Source organism: Dendropsophus ebraccatus, chromosome 14, assembly GCF_027789765.1.
Source record: "Dendropsophus ebraccatus isolate aDenEbr1 chromosome 14, aDenEbr1.pat, whole genome shotgun sequence".
NCBI lineage: Eukaryota > Metazoa > Chordata > Amphibia > Anura > Hylidae > Dendropsophus > Dendropsophus ebraccatus.
The window spans coordinates 66,395,645-66,418,605 of NC_091467.1; the positions used below are offsets into that span (position 1 = coordinate 66,395,645).

The 22,961-nt window shown below is 43.6% G+C and overlaps 1 protein-coding gene and 1 long non-coding RNA gene across 12 annotated transcripts in view; one reads left to right on the forward strand and one right to left on the reverse strand.

The window, feature by feature from the left end:
* COX10 (cytochrome c oxidase assembly factor heme A:farnesyltransferase COX10) overlaps positions 1 to 22,961 on the forward strand; it is a 343,376-nt gene that overhangs the window by 314,135 nt on the left and 6,280 nt on the right. For all 8 annotated transcript variants that reach the window (XM_069953299.1, XM_069953300.1, XM_069953302.1 and 5 more), the window contains one exon: positions 11,433 to 11,503. In XM_069953299.1, coding sequence (XP_069809400.1) covers positions 11,433 to 11,503 — 71 coding nt within the window. The remainder of the gene's footprint in view (positions 1 to 11,432; positions 11,504 to 22,961) is intronic.
* The window catches only part of LOC138772712 (uncharacterized), a 274,220-nt gene continuing 251,773 nt past the window's right edge, over positions 515 to 22,961 (reverse strand). For 3 of the 4 annotated variants that reach the window (XR_011359806.1, XR_011359803.1, XR_011359805.1), the window contains 2 exons: positions 14,783 to 14,864; positions 12,247 to 12,584 (listed from right to left, as the gene is read on the reverse strand). This is a non-coding gene — a long non-coding RNA (uncharacterized lncRNA). Of the gene's footprint in view, positions 1,416 to 11,880; positions 12,099 to 12,246; positions 12,585 to 14,782; positions 14,865 to 22,961 lie in introns of those variants that run through there. The other variant, XR_011359804.1, reaches the window with a different exon arrangement.

Consider the following 22,961-nt stretch of genomic DNA (forward strand, 5'->3'; position numbering starts at 1 on the left):
AATTGAGCAGCAAGTGTCAACAGGGCATGGCCGACCACCTCAAGTGCCAACAGGGCATGGCCGACCACCTCAAGTGGGATGAAGCGGCTAATCATCCCAACTGCTCAGTATTTCATCCTTTTTTGCTGCCTCCTCCTCCTCATACATTTGATATGCTGCCTCTGTGCTGTATGATACAACAGTAATACATTTCTGACCTGTCACAGTGACAAAAAGTTGGTATAAATCTTCAGTCACCCCCAGTATAGACCTAGATTGAGTGGTCTTGTAGGAACTCTATTTCCTATGTCAGTCCATCGATATGTGATGTGATTGGTTGACATCAGCCCCCCAGAGGCTGTACATGGTACTGTAGCTAGGCCATATTCCTTTGAACCTTTTCAGACAAATAAAAGCAGGAATCATTTCCCTCTTTTTATTTTCATCTTAAAAAAAATAAATTAAAAAAAATATATATAAATATATATATATATATATCTCAAGAAAAATACAGAATTTTTTTTTTAGAATTTTCCCTAATTTTTTCCCATGCCAATGTAATTTTAATGTTTGAGCATGTGAGGGCCCGCCAAGTCCGCCTTAAGTAAAGTAAACCTGCCAACTCTTCCTGATTCGGGAGAGGGGATAATAACTCTTCTGCTCTTCTATGAATAAAGGAGCGTTTGAGCACCGGCCCTGGACTCCTGGCTGCACTGTCGGAATGATGAACGGGGTGATCTATACGGCAACAGGTGCCAAGTGTGTGGGCAGGCTCTCCATATGGCTGCGTATTATAGGCGCTTAGCGAGGATATCCGATGTCTCTGGGAGGGAGCTGCTGCGTTTCTTTATCATTAAGAAGCCAATGATTGCCTATTTAAGTTGCATACTTCCAGTCCCCCCGGATTAATGTGTTTTCCTATTCTTTTACAGCTTTGCTGCGCGCCGGCTCGCTCCTTTGTCCGCTGTTTTTTTTTTTCTTTCTCCCCCTTGGTCTTTTCTGTCAGGGTTCTCAGATGACTCTTTTGCGGTCCAGATGTAGCAAGTTATATATTAAAACTTCTTTAAGGCTGCCGAGTTCTAAAATTCACGTCATCTCAAATCCCTCTGCTGCTCCATCACTTACAATGAACAATTTGAAGGAAGGAAAAAAAAAAAAAGGACCAAACTCCCCCTTTCCCGGCGGCCTCGCTTTTCTTTAGAGTTTTGCTCCACATACTTTGGTGCGAAACCTTCAGAGAGTTTGTAGTTGCAGGCAGCGATTGATGTAAATTACCTTCTGTGCTCTTTTCATGTGGTCACCATTGTGGATTCTCTGAGAATTGGCCAATTACTGGATTAGAATGCAAAGCAACCCCTGGCGCAGTCACAATAGTGGCCATTTTGGTTTATTTTCCATCTCGCTGTCTCCTAAACTTGAAAGCTTCTACTTTTATTCTACAGAAAGAAGAAAAATGTCCCTGTTACATCATCAAGATTTATTATCACATTGTGTAATTTATTTTATTAATATTTTTTTTTTTTTTACTGTTTTCTTGTATTTTGTTATGCTAACAGTGGAGGCACACGTGTGCGTTACGTGCTAGAGGTGAAATGCTTGTGGGAAATGTATAGCGAGCTCTGTTCCTCGTCCGCTCTACTTTTGGCACGCTAGATATATGTTGACTTGGAGTCGTTACGTTATTGAAAGCGATACAGATGTATGGGGTAAAAGAATGTGGAAACAGCATCGTGCTGGTATGTAATGTTACTATAGAGGAGTGAGCCCCGCCAGATACAATACACCGCCATAAACTTGTCAGCTAACCTGAAATATGTCACCGTACGTAACCGCTACCCGCTGTAATATCCACCGTGTAGGCAGCTACTTGGAATAAATATTTCTGAATATATAATTTATTTATGTCGATCATTATAGTTATTGTTTTTACAATATTAACTTTTATGTCTAAACGCTTTATATTTCTGCTGAAGAATAGGCTGCATTTAAAGAGTATAAAAATGAGAGTAATATGCAACTAAATTATACTAGTATTTAAAAATGTATAAATAAGTAATATTATGCAAATATAAACAAATGTAATTATATTATAGTAAAACAATACTCATAATACATAATAGTAGAGAAATCAAATCTGAATGTATAATAGTATATAACAAAATGACACATGTAGGGTTAATTAGAATGAATAGTATAGAAATAATATGTAATAACAATTTAATAGCATATAAATACTAATAGTAATGTTTAATGTACACATTATAATAATATAATTGTATATAATCTATTAATAATGTAAAATAAATAGTAATGTATATAATAAAATAACAATGATTTTGCGTGTGTGTGTGTATATATATATATGTGTGTGTGTGTATGCTTCTGGATCTCATTGTCCTTTTAGAGTACAGTCATGTGATGATAACCTATGGTTAGGGCGTTGGTGTAATGTTTCCCTTATACACTGTGGTTATCCCGCTATCACTGCTGCATTACTGTGATCGTGGTTATTTCTAGATCATAAATTGTCAGATCTGATTTCCCACCACCTCTAATAATCTTGTTATATGCTACAGGGTAATGAGAACCAACCCCCCCTCTCCCCCATGGCTATTTTTTAAATCTATATATATATAAAAATATATATATATTTTTTTAATAGTTTAAAAATACAATTTACGATTGTACTATTACCCTATTATCTGCAGACTGGTAGGAATAATAGGAGGAATCAGTTCTACACTTGGGTTTGAGAATAGAAAGATAGCAGACTTTTTGCACATGTCCCGCTTTGCCCATAAATTTGCAAGTTTTTGTGGGAGCCTCGTCAATCGGGCGTGGCTTGTCTGGAAGGAGGTGTGGCTCGGCCAGAAGAGGGCATGCAAAATCTCCGCCAGCTCCTAGATTTCATAGATTTTAGTCTGAGAGCAGCCACTGAGGTGCAAGATTTATTATGATGCATCTGCCAATATAAAAGCAGTAAGGTACAGTGTAAATGTTACCAATGTGCCACCTCCTATAAGCAGTGTCCTTGAGGAAGAATTTTTCAATATTCTATATTTTTTTATTCCTTTTAAATAGAATTCATTTTCTCTTCTTTCTTGGTTATCGGCTACTAACTGGAGTCCACAGACTGTGTTGTGTTTCTTGTTGGTTTTTTTTTTTGCATCTTCTGTAAAAGGGTCCTGTGTCCCCCAATGGTGAGGACATCTGTAACGTGAGGCTGCTCCTCCACTCATCTGTCATGTTTAGTAAACTTCACTTCTCTTGGCCTTCTTGGCTTCTAGTTTTGTATGTTTTCTTTGACATTTTGGGGTCATAGGGGATGTATAAGAGTCAGAATGTCACCAGCAAGGAAGGCAGCATGTGATGAATTGGACAAATATTCACTGTACCCCCGACATCCCACCCAGCACCCAGGAGATGTCTCTGTGCTCCTGGAGATGTCTCTTCTGTGAGGACTCTGTTCTGCTGCTGAATTCCTGTTTGTTTCCTATAGGTGGAGAGGGTGTCATTCCAGTAATCCATGTCCTATAACTCAAATTGTCATAGTCCTCACCCATAGGCAGCACAATACTATACCAGGGTCAGAGATTCTTAAGACGTCTCCATCACCCAGCGAAGGACCAGGTGGCAGGGTTTCTCCTCCTATTTAGCATCAGCATATAGGATTCCCGCTAGGTAATTAGATAATATACTGCAGCATACAGTGGTGGTTCTTCTTTATACTCTGGGTTTTCTCTGCTCTGTACACTCAATGGAACTTTTTAGGGAAAATAACGTCTGGTGTGAATTTGTGCGGTGATTGCCGTGTGGGGGATCAGTGATAGGGATCCATTACAGGGGTTCATTGTGCGGATGGTGGTCCCGGTCATAGACCTTGGCTGATGTTATCTTCTAAAAGGTCTGAAAGCAGTTACTCCTAAATGCTCAAAGCATAAGCTTCACTTTGAAGAGAAAATCACAAACAACATTAAACACTACAGAGAAGTTACTGTACATTGAGAAAACCAGTCGCTGCGTCTCAAGGTCAACAAAACCAGGTTGTATAAGATCAAAGGAGAGCGCGGCTTTCAAGATGTGAGGAGTAAAGGGAAGAAAAACACAGGTTCATTGCAGAATATTACCCCTTCAGAGGCCGATGTATCAAGGGTGGTGTATGTGATAATGTATGGCAAGTGGGAGGGACAAAAGACTGCCCAGTAATAAAGCCAATATGCAGCTTTGATCACATATTTTCAGGTTACATTACATTACTGATCCTGATTACATTACATCCTGTATTATACTCCAGAGCTGCACTCACTATTCTGCTGGTGGGGTCACTGTGTGCATACCTTACGTGTTATCTAGACTAATTGGTGGAGATTAATCAAACATGGTGTAAAGTGAGACTGGCTCAGTTGCCCCTAGCAACCAATCAGATTCCACCTTTCATTCCTCACAGACTCTTTGGGAAATAAAAGGTGGAATCTGATTGGTTGCTAGGGGCAACTGAGCCAGTCTCACTTTACACCATGTCTGATAAATCTCCCCCAATGTTTGTAAATTATAAACTGCTGGACAGTGTTATTTTTTTCCATATTTTAACCCCAAAAATGAAGTGTCACTGGTCCCCCGGGATCTGTCCAGCTGTGCCCTGGCTTGTACTATGTGTATAAATCTATTATGTGGCGTTGATAGATGACTCTATTACTCTGTATAGACGGGTGTATTGTGGTGTGTAATGTTGTGTGTCTAGTTTTGCTTTACATTCCTCAGTTTGTGGGTGTATAAATACAGAGGAAGACAGGGTTAGTCCATCCACCAGCTCTATAGACTTCTTTATACTCGGAGGCTTCTCTTCTGTATGAGACTCTCGGTAGTCTGCCACTTTGATTTTTGATAATCCAGAAGACGATGTTGTACTGAAGCTTAAAGGAGAACTTTGGAGGACAGGAGGGGGGATAATTTGGGGCAGGGGGGTTTAGTAACACAATAAAGAAGGTATATTCACCTGTCCCGGTGCCTGCACAGCTCCATGTCCAGCTCCTTGACCCCTGCTGACAGACCCCATATCTCCCCTCCTGCTACATTAGGACCCAGCTGATGGATGGCCCACTCAGCCAGTGAGTGACTGGGGCAGGATACCACTGAAGTCAATGATGCGGCTAAATCCCACCCTTTTGTGGCGTTCCAGTCGAGTCATAATGTACCCCGAGTCAGGGAGAAAATAACATCTGTTGGGGTATGGGAGCCCAGGTATAAGATCTGGTAAGCATACTTGATTATGTTCCACCTGCCCGAAATGATCCCTCCCCTTGCTGGACTTCTCCTTTAATATTAATATGTCCACGAGGCTTAAATAGGACAAGATCATTGCAGGTTTTTATCCCCTGGATGTAAACAAGAACTTTACAATTAAAGTGTTAGGGTCCTATTCCACGGGCCGATGGGGGCCCGATCAATAATGTAAATTTTACTGGGCCTATTACACGGCCCGATAATCTTTTAGCGAGGGCTGCATGGACATTGTTACCGATGTCCTTGCAGCCCTTGTTTAAACATCATACTTTACCTATCCAGGCTGCAGGGCTTCTCCTGCACTCCTTCTCCTGGTCCCGCGAGCAGCAGAAGCTTCGGAGCGGCCTGTTTGAGCTGACAGACCGCTCAACCAATCACTGGCCGGGACGAGCGCCGATCAGAGAATGAGCGTAGGTAAAGAATTCTGTTTGTGGAACCGTCGGTTGCCGGCCGCGCACCGCTATATTCCACATAGCGATGTGTGGTGGTTGCCCGATGATTTTAGGTTTGCACCTAAATAAACCATCAGCCGATGACAAGTTCATTGGCTGATTTTTTTTTCTATTTCACCGAGCATTATCGGGCCGATTATCACTCTGTGGAATAGGCCCCTTATACATATATCCTGTACAGTCAGCTGGCAGCTCCGGCCTTGTGCAGCACAAACGTATGTGTAACCTGGCAGGAGATATCTTATTTTGGCCTAATTTTTATTAGTGGTTTTGAGGTTCTGTGTGAGGCTTTGAGAATAGGAAGCCGGGCAGGGGTCACAGAATATAAGCTGTCATCCTAGTTGAGGTACCACAGCCCTTATCTCATACACTTGAAATACGACATAGAGTAACACCCTTCGGCTCGGGCTCCGCTTTTGAACTTTTTGGTTCCCATCACTCTCCCATTTGTGTGTTGAAGGTATTGATGCGGACAGGTCATTGAAATTGACAGTGCAGTGAGTGTGAGGAGAAACACAGTCCGCCCTCTGAGGGAAACTGTTTATAAAGTTCATAAACAAACGTTTAGTGCCAGCTTTGACCTAACCTCTCACCCCATAACCGGAGCAGAGACTGGGTGTCCCTCTGTTAGTCTGTGTCCAACAAAGAAAACCTTTCACCCCAGAACTGAAGCGGAGATCACATGTCCAACAAGATATAACCTCACACCCCATAACCAAGGTGGAGACCACAAGAGGAAACCTCTCGCCCTATAAACAAAGCGGAGACCAGGTACTACCATAACCAATGCCAAGACAACCGAAGCCTGTTTCCAAGGGCAACCAGTAGAAACTTTAAGGGAACAACTATCTATATAAATAGAGAAAATGTAAAATAACTTGAAGTAAAATTCAAACTTTTATTCTATCATGTCTGTAGAGGCATAAGAAGTCCCTTTGTGAATTAGTCTCATGGGGAGCCCTGTGTACATCAGTCACATAGATAATGCCAGGTTTCATTACAGTTACTAAGACCCTAGTTCTGTATCTACCATCCTACAGTCAGCAATAATGGACGCGCGCAGATTGCTGTTCTTAGCATATCACCAAGTCTCTCAGTTCCGGGAGGGAAGCCCCCAATTAACACTTGCAGCTGGTCTTCATTATCGCCAGCACGCCTTATTAAGTAACGCACCGCTTCTCCATTTCTTCCTCTTCTCCGGGACAGAACACCTCTGTGTAACTAAGGGGCAGTATGGACCTGGATGTGTCACATTAGAGAGGTTAATTCAGCCTGTGACACTCCGATAGGAAGCTTATTAAAGGTACCGATCAATGGCCCTTGCTCACTTAGCCAGACAAATCCAATAAGTGCTCGTTCCCAATTAACCAGATTCCATCGGAGACTCATAATACGACAACTTTATCTTAATAGCATCCAGTGTCGGACAACAACTCTGATTACTTTACAAGTATCAACATAAAGCCTGCAGCCAAGAGAGTGGTCTTGTGTTGCTTTTCCAAGAAGTCAATACTGTCTAGTAGATGCGTGAAGAGTAGACCCGTCTGGAGTATTGGGTTTTCAGTCACTTCTGGAGGATAGGAATAGGTGATGCCTAATAGATGCTCTTTCCCTTGTATAGGCAACCTCTTGACTGCTTACCAAGCTGGTGGCGCCACTGGATAGAGATCAATGAAAGCGTTCAGAACATACTTTTGTTGCCTGGGTTCCTGTTTTATTTTCATTAAAAGAAAAAAAATTATTTGGCCTATGAATGGTGTCAAAAAGGCAGAGCCTATTATTTCCTTTGCCCTAGCACCACTACACCTCACCTTGCTGTATGCAGAGTGTATGTGACTGATTATGTAGGGGCCGAGCACAGAACACGGTGAGGTGTAGCTGCGCTAGAGCCCTGGGAATATTAGGCTCCACCTCTTTGACACCAGATTCCAAATAAGGGTGTTTTTTTATGAAAATAAAAACACACAAAGGTATGGGGGGGTTTACAGATTCACTTTAATATGAATTTTATAGTCTACTAGTAGTGTTAGAATATGCAAGGGGACCTTTAAGTAATAATATAAGGTGGATGTACTGTAACCACAGCAGCCAGAAGAGTGCAGGTCTCTCAATATAAGGTAGGTGGTCTTACAGGGACTGTAAGCTTAATAATACATGTATACACTGAATGGCCTCTTTATTAGAGACACCCACCAATAACATTTTGACTTTCCATGAGCCCCACAGTGCAGCATAACATCCAATAATCAGTTTCATTTGGAATCCAGGTGATATTGCAGCCCCACATAGTAAGAAGGGTCCTTTTGATGTGTTGCACAATATTGATGCAGTGGCATCTTTGCATTGTGCATGCCCCCTTGTACTGTCAGTGGTGGCCCCTATTACACGGGTGACTCAGCCTGTCAGGTCAGCGCTCGCTTGCTCCTTGTTCCTGCTTGCTGTTGGCGCGATTACACGCGCCGCCAATGAGCAGGCAAGAGCCGGGGGAAGTAACGCGGGGAGCTGCAATGGGGCTGCCCGGGTGATCGCTAGATTGTCCAGGCAGCTCATAGAAGATAGCGGTAGTCTGCTGCCGCTATCCTGATACACGGAGCGACGGCAGCATATCACTGCTATCCTCATCATTGTTGATTCAACATGCTGAAAGACAACAATCAGTCGACATCGTACATGTCGGCTGATCGCTGTCTTCTATTACACTAAGCAATTATCGACCGTAACACTTGGTATCGGATGAATACTGCCGATAGAACGCAGAGACATATGACGCCTTAACCCTTTGATGTGGAGGCTTGTGGTGTAATTGGTGCTTTGTCTTTCTTTTATGTCATTGTGCTCATATAGAAAGAGTCCTGTCATTTACTGTGGAGGGTGGAATGAGGACTCCAGAGTGGTTACCTTTATGTGTCGCGTGATGGCGGTGTACAGTGTACCGCATACTGCTGCACGTTTCAAAGCAGAACTTTCTTCTTTTATTTTCTACCATAAAGGATGATTGAAGTTTTCCACCTGATGCAGGTGCATTACACAGACTCTACTTTTATGTTTGTCTTCAGCCCTCCACCTATATAGTCACAAGCAGCTCCCCTACAAAATGTCATATATTATAGGTGATGTTACCCAAACTTATGTAGTGGATGAGAGCCATGCCATGCCATAACTTTTCTTGGCAGGGGATGAGCTGAAATGGGGGTGCAGGAGGGATGGTGGGGTTCTGATAACCTCCAGGCTTAGAGCACAACTGGAAATTCACACACAGTCTGGATACAATGCGGAGGTCAACAATGGCTTACATTTCTTTATAAGATGGTTCTCATGAAAAGGTAGAAAACCTACACAGTTCTGCTGGTAATTTGGTCCATCTTGAACTAAAATCTCTCTCCAGCTCGGCTGACTTGTACTCCAGGATCTCTTTAGTCATGTGGGTCTGTCGCTCTCTCTCTCACTCCTCAGCCCATTCTCATACTGCCTGTCACATATTGCCTCTTCTCCAGAGACCTTCTGACCTCTCTTGGTAAGACTTGTGTAGGGTTTCTGCAGCCGCCAGCCCACACAGTAATCCTCTCAGGTTCAGGGCCAGTTGCCTATCATAGTCATTTAAATTCTTTTTCCCTAGCGCTGACTGACGGGCCAAATCTCTTATTCATAATAGACCCAAATGGCTCAGTTGATCTCGGGGTTCCCATCCCCAATCACTGAGAATAGATTCTAAGAAGTAATCTATTGAACATCCGTGTGTCTCCGACTCTCGCCTTCGTCAGCATATTCTGGCGTATTATCTGCATGCTGCCCGCACCGTCAGTCTTATCACTCAGCATTTCCCTCCGTCCTGTGAATATCAGGAAGTTTTCTTTCCCTTCATTAATAGAAATATTGAGCAGTAATTTGTAGGAAATGAGGGTTAAGTGGCAGCGATATGCCGGCTGTCAGCACTGCTTGTATGCTGGGGAATCCACTGTGCAGATCTGGTCATTCTACTGTGCAGATCTGGTCATTCTGCGATCAACGTAACAGTCAATGTTTTTTTGGGGTGTCACTGTAGTTTATTAATTTATTTATTTATTTTAGCAAAAATCAATAGTACAGTCGATTTTAAGAAACTTTTTAATTGGGTTTATTACCATTTTTATCATGAAAAAGTTTGAAGCTCTCCCCTCTGTCTCTCTATGGAGAGGGGAGGGGTGGAGGGAGATGAGGCACCAAAACAGGACAACAAAGAGTTAATTTACAGCTACATCACCAACTATCTCCTCTGACAGTCAGCACTGACCTCTCTGACCTCTGAATACCGGCTTCCGCACAGCTCCTACTGTGTAATTCTTTGTTCTCTGCTGCCGACTAATCTTCCTCCTCCCCCCTCCCCTCTCCATAGAACAGACAGGGGCATGTCTGATGCAACAAGATGTGATTTCCTGATAATGAGCAGTGAATGGAAAAGAGGAGGGAGGGGGACCTGGGGAAAGTCTTTTTGAATGCAGATAATGGCATATTTGCCTAATAAACCCAACTACAAAGTTTCTTAAAATCGCCTGGACTATTGATTTCTGCAAAAAAAATAAAATAAATACGCCAGCAACACTTTAAGCGTGGCAGTGGTATAAGATTGAGGATTGTGAAGCCAATGCACTTCCACATGAACCACTACCCTTGCAGGGTTAGATTTGACCTAGGGGCCTTCAGGCACAGAGGAGGAAGCACAAAGCTCCGCACAGATACTCCGATCCCTTCCTCCTGTCGGCTGATACTTTTGTGGTGTTCTTGTGTGAATGAATGTTACAGAATCTTGTCACAGAGTTATTTTGAGGATATTTGCTGACAGACATGTCCATAGCTGAATAGTAATGCTTGTGATAGGTGTCCAACCCTAACCTCCCGCACATCCGCCTACCATTGCGCAGTCTTGAACGCTCTGCACTTGTGTACATGTCCTTACGTAGAAGCGGGAGGGAAGGCTCCGCAGACAGATTACAGGGGGCTCTGACACTTTGAAGGAACTTGAGTTTCGCCCCTTTAAATGATGGCTTCCTTACTGAGGTTTCCATTGGAGTTTACATTTGGTAAAACTGTGCAGGATTATAATCTAATAAACTGAAGGCACCCTAACATATGAGGAGTAATGCTTCCACCTTTGAGCTGGAAGCATTACAAGGAAAATGTCCCCCCAGCTCGTCCCCCAGTACTATATTGCTATCTTTCCTGTAAAATTTACTGTGTTCGGAAGAATCCCTGATCATCTTCCAAGGAGCCCAGGAGAACCCTGTAAATCATGTATTATTGTGGCTTGATGGCCACTGCAGCTACTTGCCGGCTGTGCGCTCAGGGTGTATTAACCCTTGGTGGCTGCTCCTCTGTCAGCCGTCTTTTCATCACGGCCCTTGTTCTCTACGTGTTTGTGTTACCTTGTTCCTTCACCTCATGTTGTCAAATCAAGTTCAGCCGCCGGCAGTGCTCTGGATTAGTCAGCGTCATTAGGAGGCAATGCAGTGTGCGACCACCACACAGGGACGTGTTGAAGGGATTGCTTCTCAGTTTATTCTGTGTCTTTTGTGTCTCGCGCACCTGTGAAATCTACTGTGCAAATATTGTCAGAGGTGAAATCGTCCTAAGGAGCAGCCAGGTGACGCTTCTCGGCGGCGATGCGTGAACTTGTAAGAATGTGGCTCGGCAGCCATGATTACTTGTATGTCACCCATGTTCTTATTGTTGTTTCACTTGCAGTTTTTCGAGGTGCCGTTTGATTCGAACATGAACAGGACAAAGAGCCGCCCCCTTGTTCGAGGACAGATCAGGTAAGAGCGCTGCACCTGCCTCTGTAATGTGATGCCCTCTCCATTGTCCCTCTATGAGTGCTTTCATTGGCAAACAGTGTACTGTGAAAGACAAAGTCTCTGCAGCTGGAGAGAAAGGAAACTCTTCCAATATTGTATGTATCTAACACATATTATTCTCTATAGCAGGGGACCTTGGCTCTCCAGCTGTTGCAAAACTACAACTCCCATCATGCCTGGACAGCCAAAGCTAAAGCTTTAACTGTCCAGGCATCATGGAAGTTGTAGTTTTGCAACAGCTGGAGAGCCAAGGTTCCCAACCCCTGCTATAGAGTCCTAGGATACTAAAGGATGGATCATAGTTACCTGAGCAAACCTGCTTTATGTGCACAACTTACCAGTTATTCACCCTCCTATCATCATAGCCTTGTCCTCACAAGTAAACAGATCTCTGCCCCCTCGCCGCTTTTGCTGAAATACTTTGTGCTGCACCTTGGAAATTCCATCTTATTGGCTGGTTAGGCTGTTCTGACCCGCTGAAAACTTATCGGCCATCAGCCGCATATCTTCCTGTGTAATCGGAGATGTCTAGCCGACGAATGATTTTAGAAGAAGGCTGCAGATACATAAGAGATGGCCGATCACCGAGATCAGCACTCGTTTACTGACAGGATCGGGCCTTCTAATAGGACCCTAAATTTTGAGATATGGACAACAGATTTGTTGTGGATGTAATACATGCCCTTGCCACTAAAACAACCCCATTCAAATGCATAGAAATTTATTTTAGTCTTTGCAACAGATCACTTGAGTTATGAGGTACTGACATTTGGGGCTAAATCTCCAGATCCGGGGTATCTCGCCTATGTGAGGGATGAAGCTTTCATGTTTCCGCTGATGTAAGATTCAGATTTCCATATTTACTGAGACGAGCTGGATATTCCCGGACCCAGAACAGAGGCCAATAAAAGCACTCAGACTAGAACTGGCAGCAAGCTGGAAAGTTACTGGCAAGTACCAGGGGCTTGCTGCCACGGAGCCTGGGTGGTCGATGCTGGCTCTCTGCAAGTCGTTCTGCTCTCGTCTGCCGTAATAATAATCCCTGTAAAATATAAATGAAGAGGATGTTACAGGTACTGGGGGATCCCAACCACACCCCACACGTGTGACTCTACTGCTGCAACATTTGTATATAGTACATAGGGTATGGCTATGAAATAATAGCTCCACCTGCAGAGACTGCTAGAGATAATATATATATTTTGTGCAGTCTATTGTTCTGTACCTCTCTGAGTTGGGTCTTCTCTGCAATGCCATCATCTATAGGTGGAGAGTATAAGGTGAATGGGCATCTTTACATTAAAGGAGTTTTCCAGCTGTCCTTATGTTAAGCCATAAATATGAGGTGTTTGGGGATCTAACTATTGGCATTTCCCCTGGTTGAAGGTGTGGACACCAGTGCCCTCCATTGTTTAGGTAGCAACTGTGCCTGGCAGGAACACATCACAGCCCCTATTAAAGAAGTACTCCAGGCACCCCCTGTAAAATCTAAACTCCTCACACACGGGGGATGGTTACTGGCTTCCTCTCTGTCACATTTCTCCCCCCTCTGGCTGCTCTAGCTGCCCCCTGCACTGTTCTCTGTTGCTGCTGATTACATCTCTAACTTCCTGTTTGGACCAGTGTCTGTGTGCTGCATATTCCTACAGTCCCCACAATGCCTTGTTTCCCTGGCCTGCCTCTGTAAACCTCCCACCACCAAACATGGCCACAACCCCGCCCTCCATCCATAGCTCCTCTATTCCCCGCCTCCCTCCATCTATTCCCCTCCCACTGCACAGCAGTAATGGTAAATACTGACAACCCAGCCCCCTTATTTGGGTGTCCAGTGAATAAAAAGTGCAGCCACCATTGTCAACTTTTAATTTGGCATGATGCTGAGGGTTGTGGTTGTGCAACTTGGAGTTGCACAGCTTGAAAAATTACTACCAGCATCTTGTCCAAGAGACAATGATGATGGTGGTAGTAGTTCTGAAAGCTGTGCAACTCCAGCTTGCACACATACAACCCTCACCATCATGCGATGCTGACACTTGATGATGGTGATTGTGCTTATGAAGCAGAGGAGACCTCGGACACCAGATTCAGTTATAACTCATTGTCCAGCAGCTGACAGCAGCAACATCTTTCAGGAGCTTGAACTCGGCCAGGATCTTCCAGGGACCATTGAAACAAACCCTTTCAGCTCCAGAAAGATGTTGCTGCTTGCTGTCAGCTGCTGGACTATGAGTTATAGCTGAATCTGGTGTCCGAGGTCTCCTCTGCTTCTCAGTCCTTCTGGAGGAGAATCCTTTAGCATCAGACACCAGTGATCTCCTAGCAGGCATCTGGCATTGAAAGGGTGCCAAATACCTCCTATTAGATCTGTGACATCTGATGCTGCAAGCAGCTGCTGATCTCCAGAATGACTGAGAAGCAGAGGAGACTGAGATCGTGCAGAGGAGGGAGCCCGACAGATAATATAGTATGTATTGTTAAACTGGGCGGGCAGAGGATGTGTTGAGGGGCGGGTTTCCCTGTGACAGAGAGGAAATACATCACGTCTCAATATGGCACCTGTGGAACAGCACTGAGACGTGATGTGTTTCCTTCTTCCTGCACTACAGAACTTCCTGTGGGACTTTGATTCTTTTAAAAGAGAGGTAACATCACAGCTGTCCTAATGAGTGTAAATGGCAATGTTATATAACTTTCCCTTGTAAGTGCAGTGTTAAATTATGTAATTTGCCCGGAGTACCCCTTTAACAGCTAACCGGCAGGGGTTCCAGTACTTGAACCCCCACTAATCTAAGGTTATATTCACATAAAGTTTCGGACATCCATTAACTCTATACCTAGAAAACCGTACTCTGACATATACCCCAGTGTACCTATAGACTGTACCAGACCAGGGCTTCTCAAGCATTTGTACCTGCGTTTCACCACACACATACTACTGCGTATCACCAAACACTGCCACATACTGCACATAATATCCCCTAGCAATGCCAAACCAGCACCACAGTGCAGCACTACATACTGCTCCACTCAACACCACAGTACAGCACTACATACTGCTCCACTCAACACCACAGTACAGCAGTCCTGTCCCCACTTCCACCCCTCTTTCTACCTTGCACTTCTCCAGACTATGAGGAGTACTATAAGAGACCACACTAGCCACTATATTGCTGTTTCATAAACAAATGTGTTTGGCTTACGAATATCTTTTAGAATCAAAAGCAAAATGATCCAGCTCACCTCTCCACATCAAGACTAGTGAGAATCCACAACCATGGTCTGGGCCATTACATCTAATTACATTACATCAAGTCTGCAGATTCTGGAAGTAAAGCCATTTAAGACATTACTACTTTATTAAGAAAACAAGATTGGTAGACTACATTTGGTTTATTATTTGTTGTATACATTGCATATATTTGTATATGAAGGTTTTCCCACATATACTGTGACAGAGCTCAGAACATAATGTAATAGGGCCTGATATTAATAACCCACTTTAAGGACAGGCTATCCATTTTAAAGTACTAGAAATCCTCTCTCAAAATCTTTCTTTTCATGAATTAAAGTGAAACGAAGAATATAAATGTGAATAAACAGCAATAATCATTGTATAATGAAACCTTCCCTGGTGATCAGAGAGATTGATTTGCAGAATATGTGGCTGACAGCCTTCCTGACACATGTACACATCTCCTGACGAAAGATCTGACCAACCAGAACGCCACAGAAAGTTACAGAACTTTTCACTTTTACACAAATTAAGAACTCCGGATCCGATGGTGTACCCTGTGCAGTGTGCTATGTGTAGCTTCATGCTCATCCAACCATCATTATGGCTAGTCCTATAAATGAGACTGTTGTAAATAATTCCCCTTCCCCCACCGTGGGGGGGGGGGGGGGGGCTTTTATTCTGAGAATGTCACATGACATATTCTGATATTAGCTGATCCAGTTGCATTGTTGGATGTATCCGTGGAGCGCTTTGTCGCTATGTTCCGGTAATTAGCGGCAAGGTAATTTACAATAAGCACGCCTGTTACCCGCAGACCCTGGGGCTGTTACTTTTCCAATCATTTTCAGAGGAGGCGAAGGAGAAAATGGCTGTATATAGGATTCGTGCCACCCCTGCAGGCGACGGCCTGTGTACATGCTGAATGCTCCAGTGGCCTCCGCTCCTGTTAATTACAAGGACTCAAACACCCAGGACGTCTATTAGAAATCTCATCAAGGAGATGGCTTCCTGTCACCTTTCTGGATGGGAGCAAAATCTCTGCTGGATTGTGGGAAATGTTCTGTCATTAATAGAAAATTGGGGGTGAGCTTTCAAACAAAAACAAACAATTCTCTGCCCCCCCCCCCCCCCCCATCCAGCTCAGAGGTCTCTCCTGCTCCCCACATCTGGACCTGACTGCCATTGGATAACAATTCTGGACCATGAGATTGTAGACTGTACTGACAGAATACGGCTTGGCTGCCCTTCGCTTGCATGTGATATAGGTTTAAGTACAGGACTTTCAGCAAGTATGCCACTTAAATTTTTTTTAAATTTATTTTTTTTCCCACTTATAATTCACCAATTTCCCCTTCAGACAATCGGTATTACCCCTCACGAAGGTCAGGCATGTTTATCTGAGGTCATGGCACTGGCAGGGTCAGCTTTGCCTCCTGCAGACTGGCCGACCCCCCAGCCCTCCATTGTGTTATTCTCCTCCTAATGACTATCAATCTATCATCTCACTTGTCGACGGGTCATTGAAAGTTCTACAAGTTCCATAAGGTGACGGCCTAGACACAGATTGGCTGCGACAAGGAAAGACGGATTCTTTTCAAGGTCTTTGATTCCTTCATTTATAAATACTTTTTATGGACAAAAGTATTGTTCCCCAGCTCTTAATCATTGTGTTCAGTGGTTTCATTGCCCCGTATGTGAAAAATCCAGGCCGTACCAATGCTGTCGCCTTCCCAAACATTGGCCATATAATGGGTTGTTCTGTAGAGCTCTCTGATAGCAGCGTAGTGCTTTAATAGGAGCCATTGCCGCAACAAGTCACGTTGTAAAATGACTTCTCTTCTATATCTTTCCTAATCTGCTGTGAGTGTTATTATTGGAAGTGTTCAGGATCCACAGCAACCCAGCGGCAAATTGCAGATTATGAAAGCTACAAAGCAGAGTTGCTGAATGCTGAGGAGCATTAAAGTCACCAGTGCTCTGCTCCATAACTGCGGAGACCAAACCTCATCTGGTATCAACACAAAGACTGTGCCCGCTCAGTTTCGTGGTATGGGTTCCTTTTCCGAGCAGCTGTATGCAAGCCCTACATCACCAAGCACAATGCCAAATACAGTGGTGCCTTGGGTTACGAGCATAATTCGTTCCTGGACGGCGCTTGTAATCTAAATCCACTCTTAAACCAAAGCAAATTTTCCCATAAGAAATCATTGAAATGCAGAAAATTGGTTTCACAAATAATGATTTATTATTCTGAATAACATGTAGAACAGATGAAACAAACATTTATAAACAGCAGAATCTGTGATATAATAAGTTACTGTACAGTAATGGAGAGGATGGGAAACACAAGGACGGACAGAGACGGCGGGGAGCATGAAGGAATGAGCAGGGCAGATGTGGGCACATACATGCAGCACTCTCTGTCCGGGGAGCGAGGGGTTACAGCTATGGAGAGATTACCTCCACCGTCCTGTCCCCTAATGCAAGCCCCAGCCTGAGGTGCATCTGCTATGATTTGGAAGGTGAGTGAGACTTCCTGGGTCAGAGTACAGGGCTGTATACCACATTATGCAGACCATGCCCCTCCCCCACTCCCCCTCCCACCCAGTACAGGGAGCTCTTAAACCAAAGCAATGCTCTTAAACCAAGTCACAATTTTGAAAAACTGTGAGCTCTTAAACCAAGGTACCACTGTATTGAATAGAGAGGTGTAAAGCCACCACCACTGAAACTGTGTTTTGTGGTGTGATGGATCATACTTCTCCACCTGGTCTCTGAGTGATGAGTCTGGGGAATGCCAGGAGAACGGAGAAGAGTATTGGGGGAGGGGGGGTTTCCTCAGGGGTCGGCCTAGACTACTTGGTTCCAATGAAGATAAATCTTAATGCTTCAGCACTAAAACATTGTGGACAACTTTTTTTTTTTTGGGGGGGGGGGGGGGGGGGGGGGACAATTTTGGGTTCTCCCATTTTTTTTCCGGAGGGCGCACAAGCCCTCCCATTGACACACTGATGCAGGGGAAATTCTGCCACTGAATTCTCTGACCATAAAAACCCCACAAAGTTCCCTGAACGTGAAACTCCAAAAACGATGTTAATCTTACTAAGGTTCATCAATATTTGTCCACATCTCTATGGCTCCATTTTTTCCTACAATTCAATGCTTCTGTATGTGTGGAAGGCTTAGCTTTGCTCATTCTGATCTTTTTAGTTTATGAATACAATTTTTGAATTATTATGAAGGCTGTCACATTGTCCGAACCCTGGGAGAACATGTGGAATTGGACAGGACCATTCAGGGTCTATGACCAGTGGCGGACAGCTTGAGGTGTTGTATAGTTGTGTTTCTATGGGGGGGGGGGGGGGGGTTAGATATCACGAATATACACGCTTTCCATGTATTATAAATGCCTCCGTCTTGCATTTTCCTGCTACGTGACAGGTCAGGGGTGTTTTAAACTTCATTTTAGCAGCGACTCTTTTCTGCTGACTGAAAACTAATAATAAATGCCCTGTTTTCCTAGCGAAATATATATTTCTGACAGGTCACCTTTCACTCGCTGTATATTGAAGTTGGCTGAAGATTATACAAGAAGAAATCCAGCGAGGGGGGAGAGCAGCCGGGGTATAAAATAAGAGCAACCTCTATATATTTTCTTTGTGACATGCCGTATACCTAGCAGAGCGGGGGCTTGTGCGCTTCTAAATGTCAAGGCTTTCCGAGAGGCGGCTGAAAGAAGCGGTGGCATCACCAGGCAGGCAGGTTGCTGCAGGGGTCTATACTTCTGGCCTTCTACACATTGCAGATGAAGGAAGCGAGGTGCTTATACAATGCACCTGGGGGCTCAGCAGTTCTCCATTAGGGACCACAAAGCGTGACGTGTGCAGAACGGGCTATGATGTGTAACAGGGGCCCGAGTTCTCAGCAGTATACCTCACAGTGGGATATAGTGTCCTAGTGATCTTCTCTTGTGCTACAGGCAGTGATATACAAGTCTCCCAGCTACTTTCTTCTCCACAAGTTAAACTTTTTCCACTTTCCATTGTGAGACATTAAACTCATTGTATACAGTTTTCTGCTGACCAGGTAATAAATCTAGAGGGGCACGCCACCCTGACATCACCAGGCAGCCCAGATGGACATGGTACAATAGTAGAGTCATGGTAGATTTTGGCTGAAAAGCTTCTCCATCTGCTTGCAAGAAGGGGCAGAAACAGGACCATGGACAGTATAAGGACCCCTAATGTGTTCTCTACGTTGGGGTAAGAAAAATGAGGCAACATACCAACAGTGACCCTGTCATCTTATATATACATCATGGCCACTGGGTTAGTGATGAATTAAGGGAAGACCTCATCCAAACGCCATGGCCCCATTATTTCTGGTTAAAACTGAAGAGATAAATCTGGTTACTTTATACTTCTACTCTCATCCTCCTCTTGTCATAGGGTTTTGTAGGACGGCACCTGCTCTGTTTACCTATTATTATTCTGTCTCTAGTTGTTTGTCAGAGCTGAGTAGGTGGTAAGTCACAGTGCAGAGTCGGAGGTGTTAGCAGGTGCGGCTTTACATATGCATCAGACACATACAAGAGATCTGTGTCAGCATAGCTGGAAGCGGCTAATATGACGTCTGCTACACTGCACTTACAGGGCTTGTCTGTATGTAGAATACAAGCCTCACAGAAACAGGCTCCCTGCAAGGAATCGTTCTGTTACAGTTCCCCATTATAAGTAAGAAAGGGAAACCCGCCCAGATTCAGCCAAATGTATATAAAGTATCAACATGTATATATGAGAAAAGGGATTAACCTGAGCGCAATAAATATTCCTGCATACAATATATTATTCTACTACAAATGACTGACAATGATAATTGCTCTGGGTTAATTGCCTCTATATATATATATATATATATATATATATATATATATATATATATATATATATAATGTAACAATATAACTACTATAATACTGCCCCCTATATACAGGAATATAACTACTATAATAGCAAATGGAAAAAACTGCTCCTATATACAGGAATATAACTACTATAATACTGCTCCTATATACAAGAATATAACTACTATAATATGCACAAGCCAAAAAGACAGAAATGGCTGCACATCGCACCCATGGCCGACACGAAAGCTTATTCAGCTACATTTAAAACCAACATCAGAAGTTAGTATATAATTTGGCCAAACCATATTGCCTCATGTACTACGTGCAGGTCTTCTGATATACATGAGTCTCTAACCAAAGAACATCACTGTTCCGGTCAGCGACCACAATCCCCGCAAAACGTGCACAAGCAGAGAAGGGGGGCCACGGAATGGCCCTGCAACCCCATTGTCACAGGACCAGACCCTAAAGGGCCCCCCCGAACGCTGCAGGTGCCACGGGCGGAAAAAGTGGACGCCAAGCAACACAAGTGTGAACAAGCTTTGGTGTGGCATTTGTGGGTCTGGTCCTCTGGCATGGGGGTTGCAGGGCCGTTCCATGGCCTCCCTTCCCTGACTGTGCACGCCTGCGGGGGTGGTGGTCGCTGACTGGCACAGTGTGGACTTAGTGTAGGGACCCATGTGTATCAGATACCTGCACGAGGTACATGGGGCAGTGTGGCTTGATCAATTCACATACAGAATTCTGATGTTTTTTATGCAGCCGAGAGGTACTAGTATCAGCCATAGGTGTGAGGTGCAGCACTCTTTTTCTTCCCTGAACCATAACTACTATAATACCGCTCCTATATACAGGAATATAACTACTATAATACTGCCCCCTATATACAGGGATATAACAACTATTATACTGCTCCTATATACAAGAATATAACTACTATAATACTGCTCCTATATACAAGAATATAACTACTATAATACTGCTCCTATATACAAGAATATAACTACTATAATACTGCTTCTATATACAGGGATATAACTACTATAATACTGCCTCCTATATACAAGAATATAACTACTATAATACTGCCCCTTTGTACAAATATTATTATTACTGCAGTAGGATTACTTTCAATATGTATAAAAGTTACATGATATTAGTGTTTGTGCCGCTTATGAAGTCAAAATGCTGGGGTGAGTTGGTAGAGTTACTGCACTGTGTATGGTTTGGCAGTGATGTCCACCGTTTGTCGCTTTCTTCTCTTCTTTGCTCTCTTCTCTTGTTTGCTGTAAGCCTGGTTGTAGGTCTCTATATGTCTATTACATTGAATAACCTACACACAGGTCTGCAGCTAGTGACATTACTGACGGTACCTCACATTGGAGGATAGGGTAGGTTTATACTCCAGTACCAAAACTAAGACTATTAGAAAAAGACAAAAAGAAAACCTTGGTCCCTCCTTGAAGACTCCAGGTGCCATGTCTCAATTACCCGGGATCATTATCTGTCAGCAGTGAGTGATCATGGTCCCCGCTCGCCATCAGCACAGCAATACATCTCCCCCTGATCTGACCATCACTGCTGCCTCCCTGTTTATAAACTGAGCAGCCGTGTGTCACTAACTGGAGGTCACTGCTGTCCACCGGGGTCAGGGGCGGCCAGTCAAGGGTCTCTGTGTATAACAGATGGATGATAAGGAGGTTTCTCTTCTGTAAATATAGGTAAGGTAGAAATGTATGAAGATGCACCTGTCTGCGGCTGTATGGTGCTTCATGTGCCGCCATATGATGGAGTCATCTTATATAATCCTGAACAGCCCATTACAGTGACAGTTTTCTCTATATATTCATTATGCGGGAAGCACAGGAGATGCTTATGGTTACCCAGGGTGGCCCTTTAATTTTTCAGCCTGGAGTTACATAATGACAGCAGTTTTGTGATTGGTCGCTGACTATATCGCTGTGACCTGTTTATTGTATGAGAAGCATTTAAGGCACAATAGGGAAATAAAGGAGAGCTGACAATACTGATCGTCTATTTAGCGCAGTAAGTGGCGGCTCAGGTTACACGGCCGCTCTACTTTTTCTCATTGCTTTCATCTTCTAAAGACGCTTCTGAAGTGCAGCAGCTGAGTTATGTTACAGGCCTGGATGGTCGCCTCGACTTACCTATGAGTTATCCATATTCTGTAAATGAGAACATTCCTGATTATGCAGTGGAGGCTTCTCACCATCAAAATGGGAGAACCCTGACAGTCCTGTCATAAGTACGGGTTCTGACAGCCACCATTCATTGTATGTATGAAGATGTATGTAGAAGCCACAATGCTGCAGCAGTAGGTTTGCATAAACATGCATGATAAGTTTGGCCAAGTGAGGGTCTGCTCAATGGGGAGAAAGGAGTAAGCCGCTGCCAGACACCTCTGTCCCCTCCTCCAGATGACTCAGGAAGCAGCTTATCTCCAAGGAGAAGAAAAGGATCAGGTGCTGAGCTTCAATCTGTTAGATTCTTTTTTTTCTGTTGTGGAAGAGTCGTCACACCCCCATACACCTATGTAAGTCCTGCTGAGATCGGCAGGTTTGGGTGACTTTGCATCTTTATTAGTTGATCTGTAAAGTTAGAAATCCAGCAGAATTCTGCTATCCATGTAGATCAGAATAGAGAAGGACGACCATGTAACTCCAGATCTGTCCAAGAGAAGTACAGGCTGATAGAGATTTAGCCATTTCAGAAGTGGAGTTTTCCATTAAGCCACCTTTGTATGCATCATCCCTTCTGCTACGTGATCAGTCTGGCACCACTGCTCTCAGTTTTCAGCCATATTGAATTCAATTTTGTTCTTCATTAAAATATTTTCCTGGAAACAATGGAAAAAAAGTCTTAAAAACCTCTCGAGGAAGCTAAAAAGAAAAACTTGTCAGGTCTTAAAACATGGGCACTTACCTACAGTGTCGCAGTCTAGATGGTGCCACATGTGGCTGCTTTTACTAGGGTTTTTATTGTACATTTCTTCTGAAATATATTCTTTTTCTCTTCTTTTATGATCCATCTCTATTTATGATGTTTCTTTCAAATGTAAATTCATCATATATCGCATTCAATGTGGACGGTATAGTTTCTTCATGATTTTTGTGCAATGTAGTGGATATTTATCTTCATCCAGTTGCATGTCATTTTAGTTCATAATGGCCATCAAGAAATTGGGATTTGATTGTAATCTTATTCAAAACCACAAGGAAAAAACATTCCATAGGGATGACAAGCGTCTTCTCACCCCT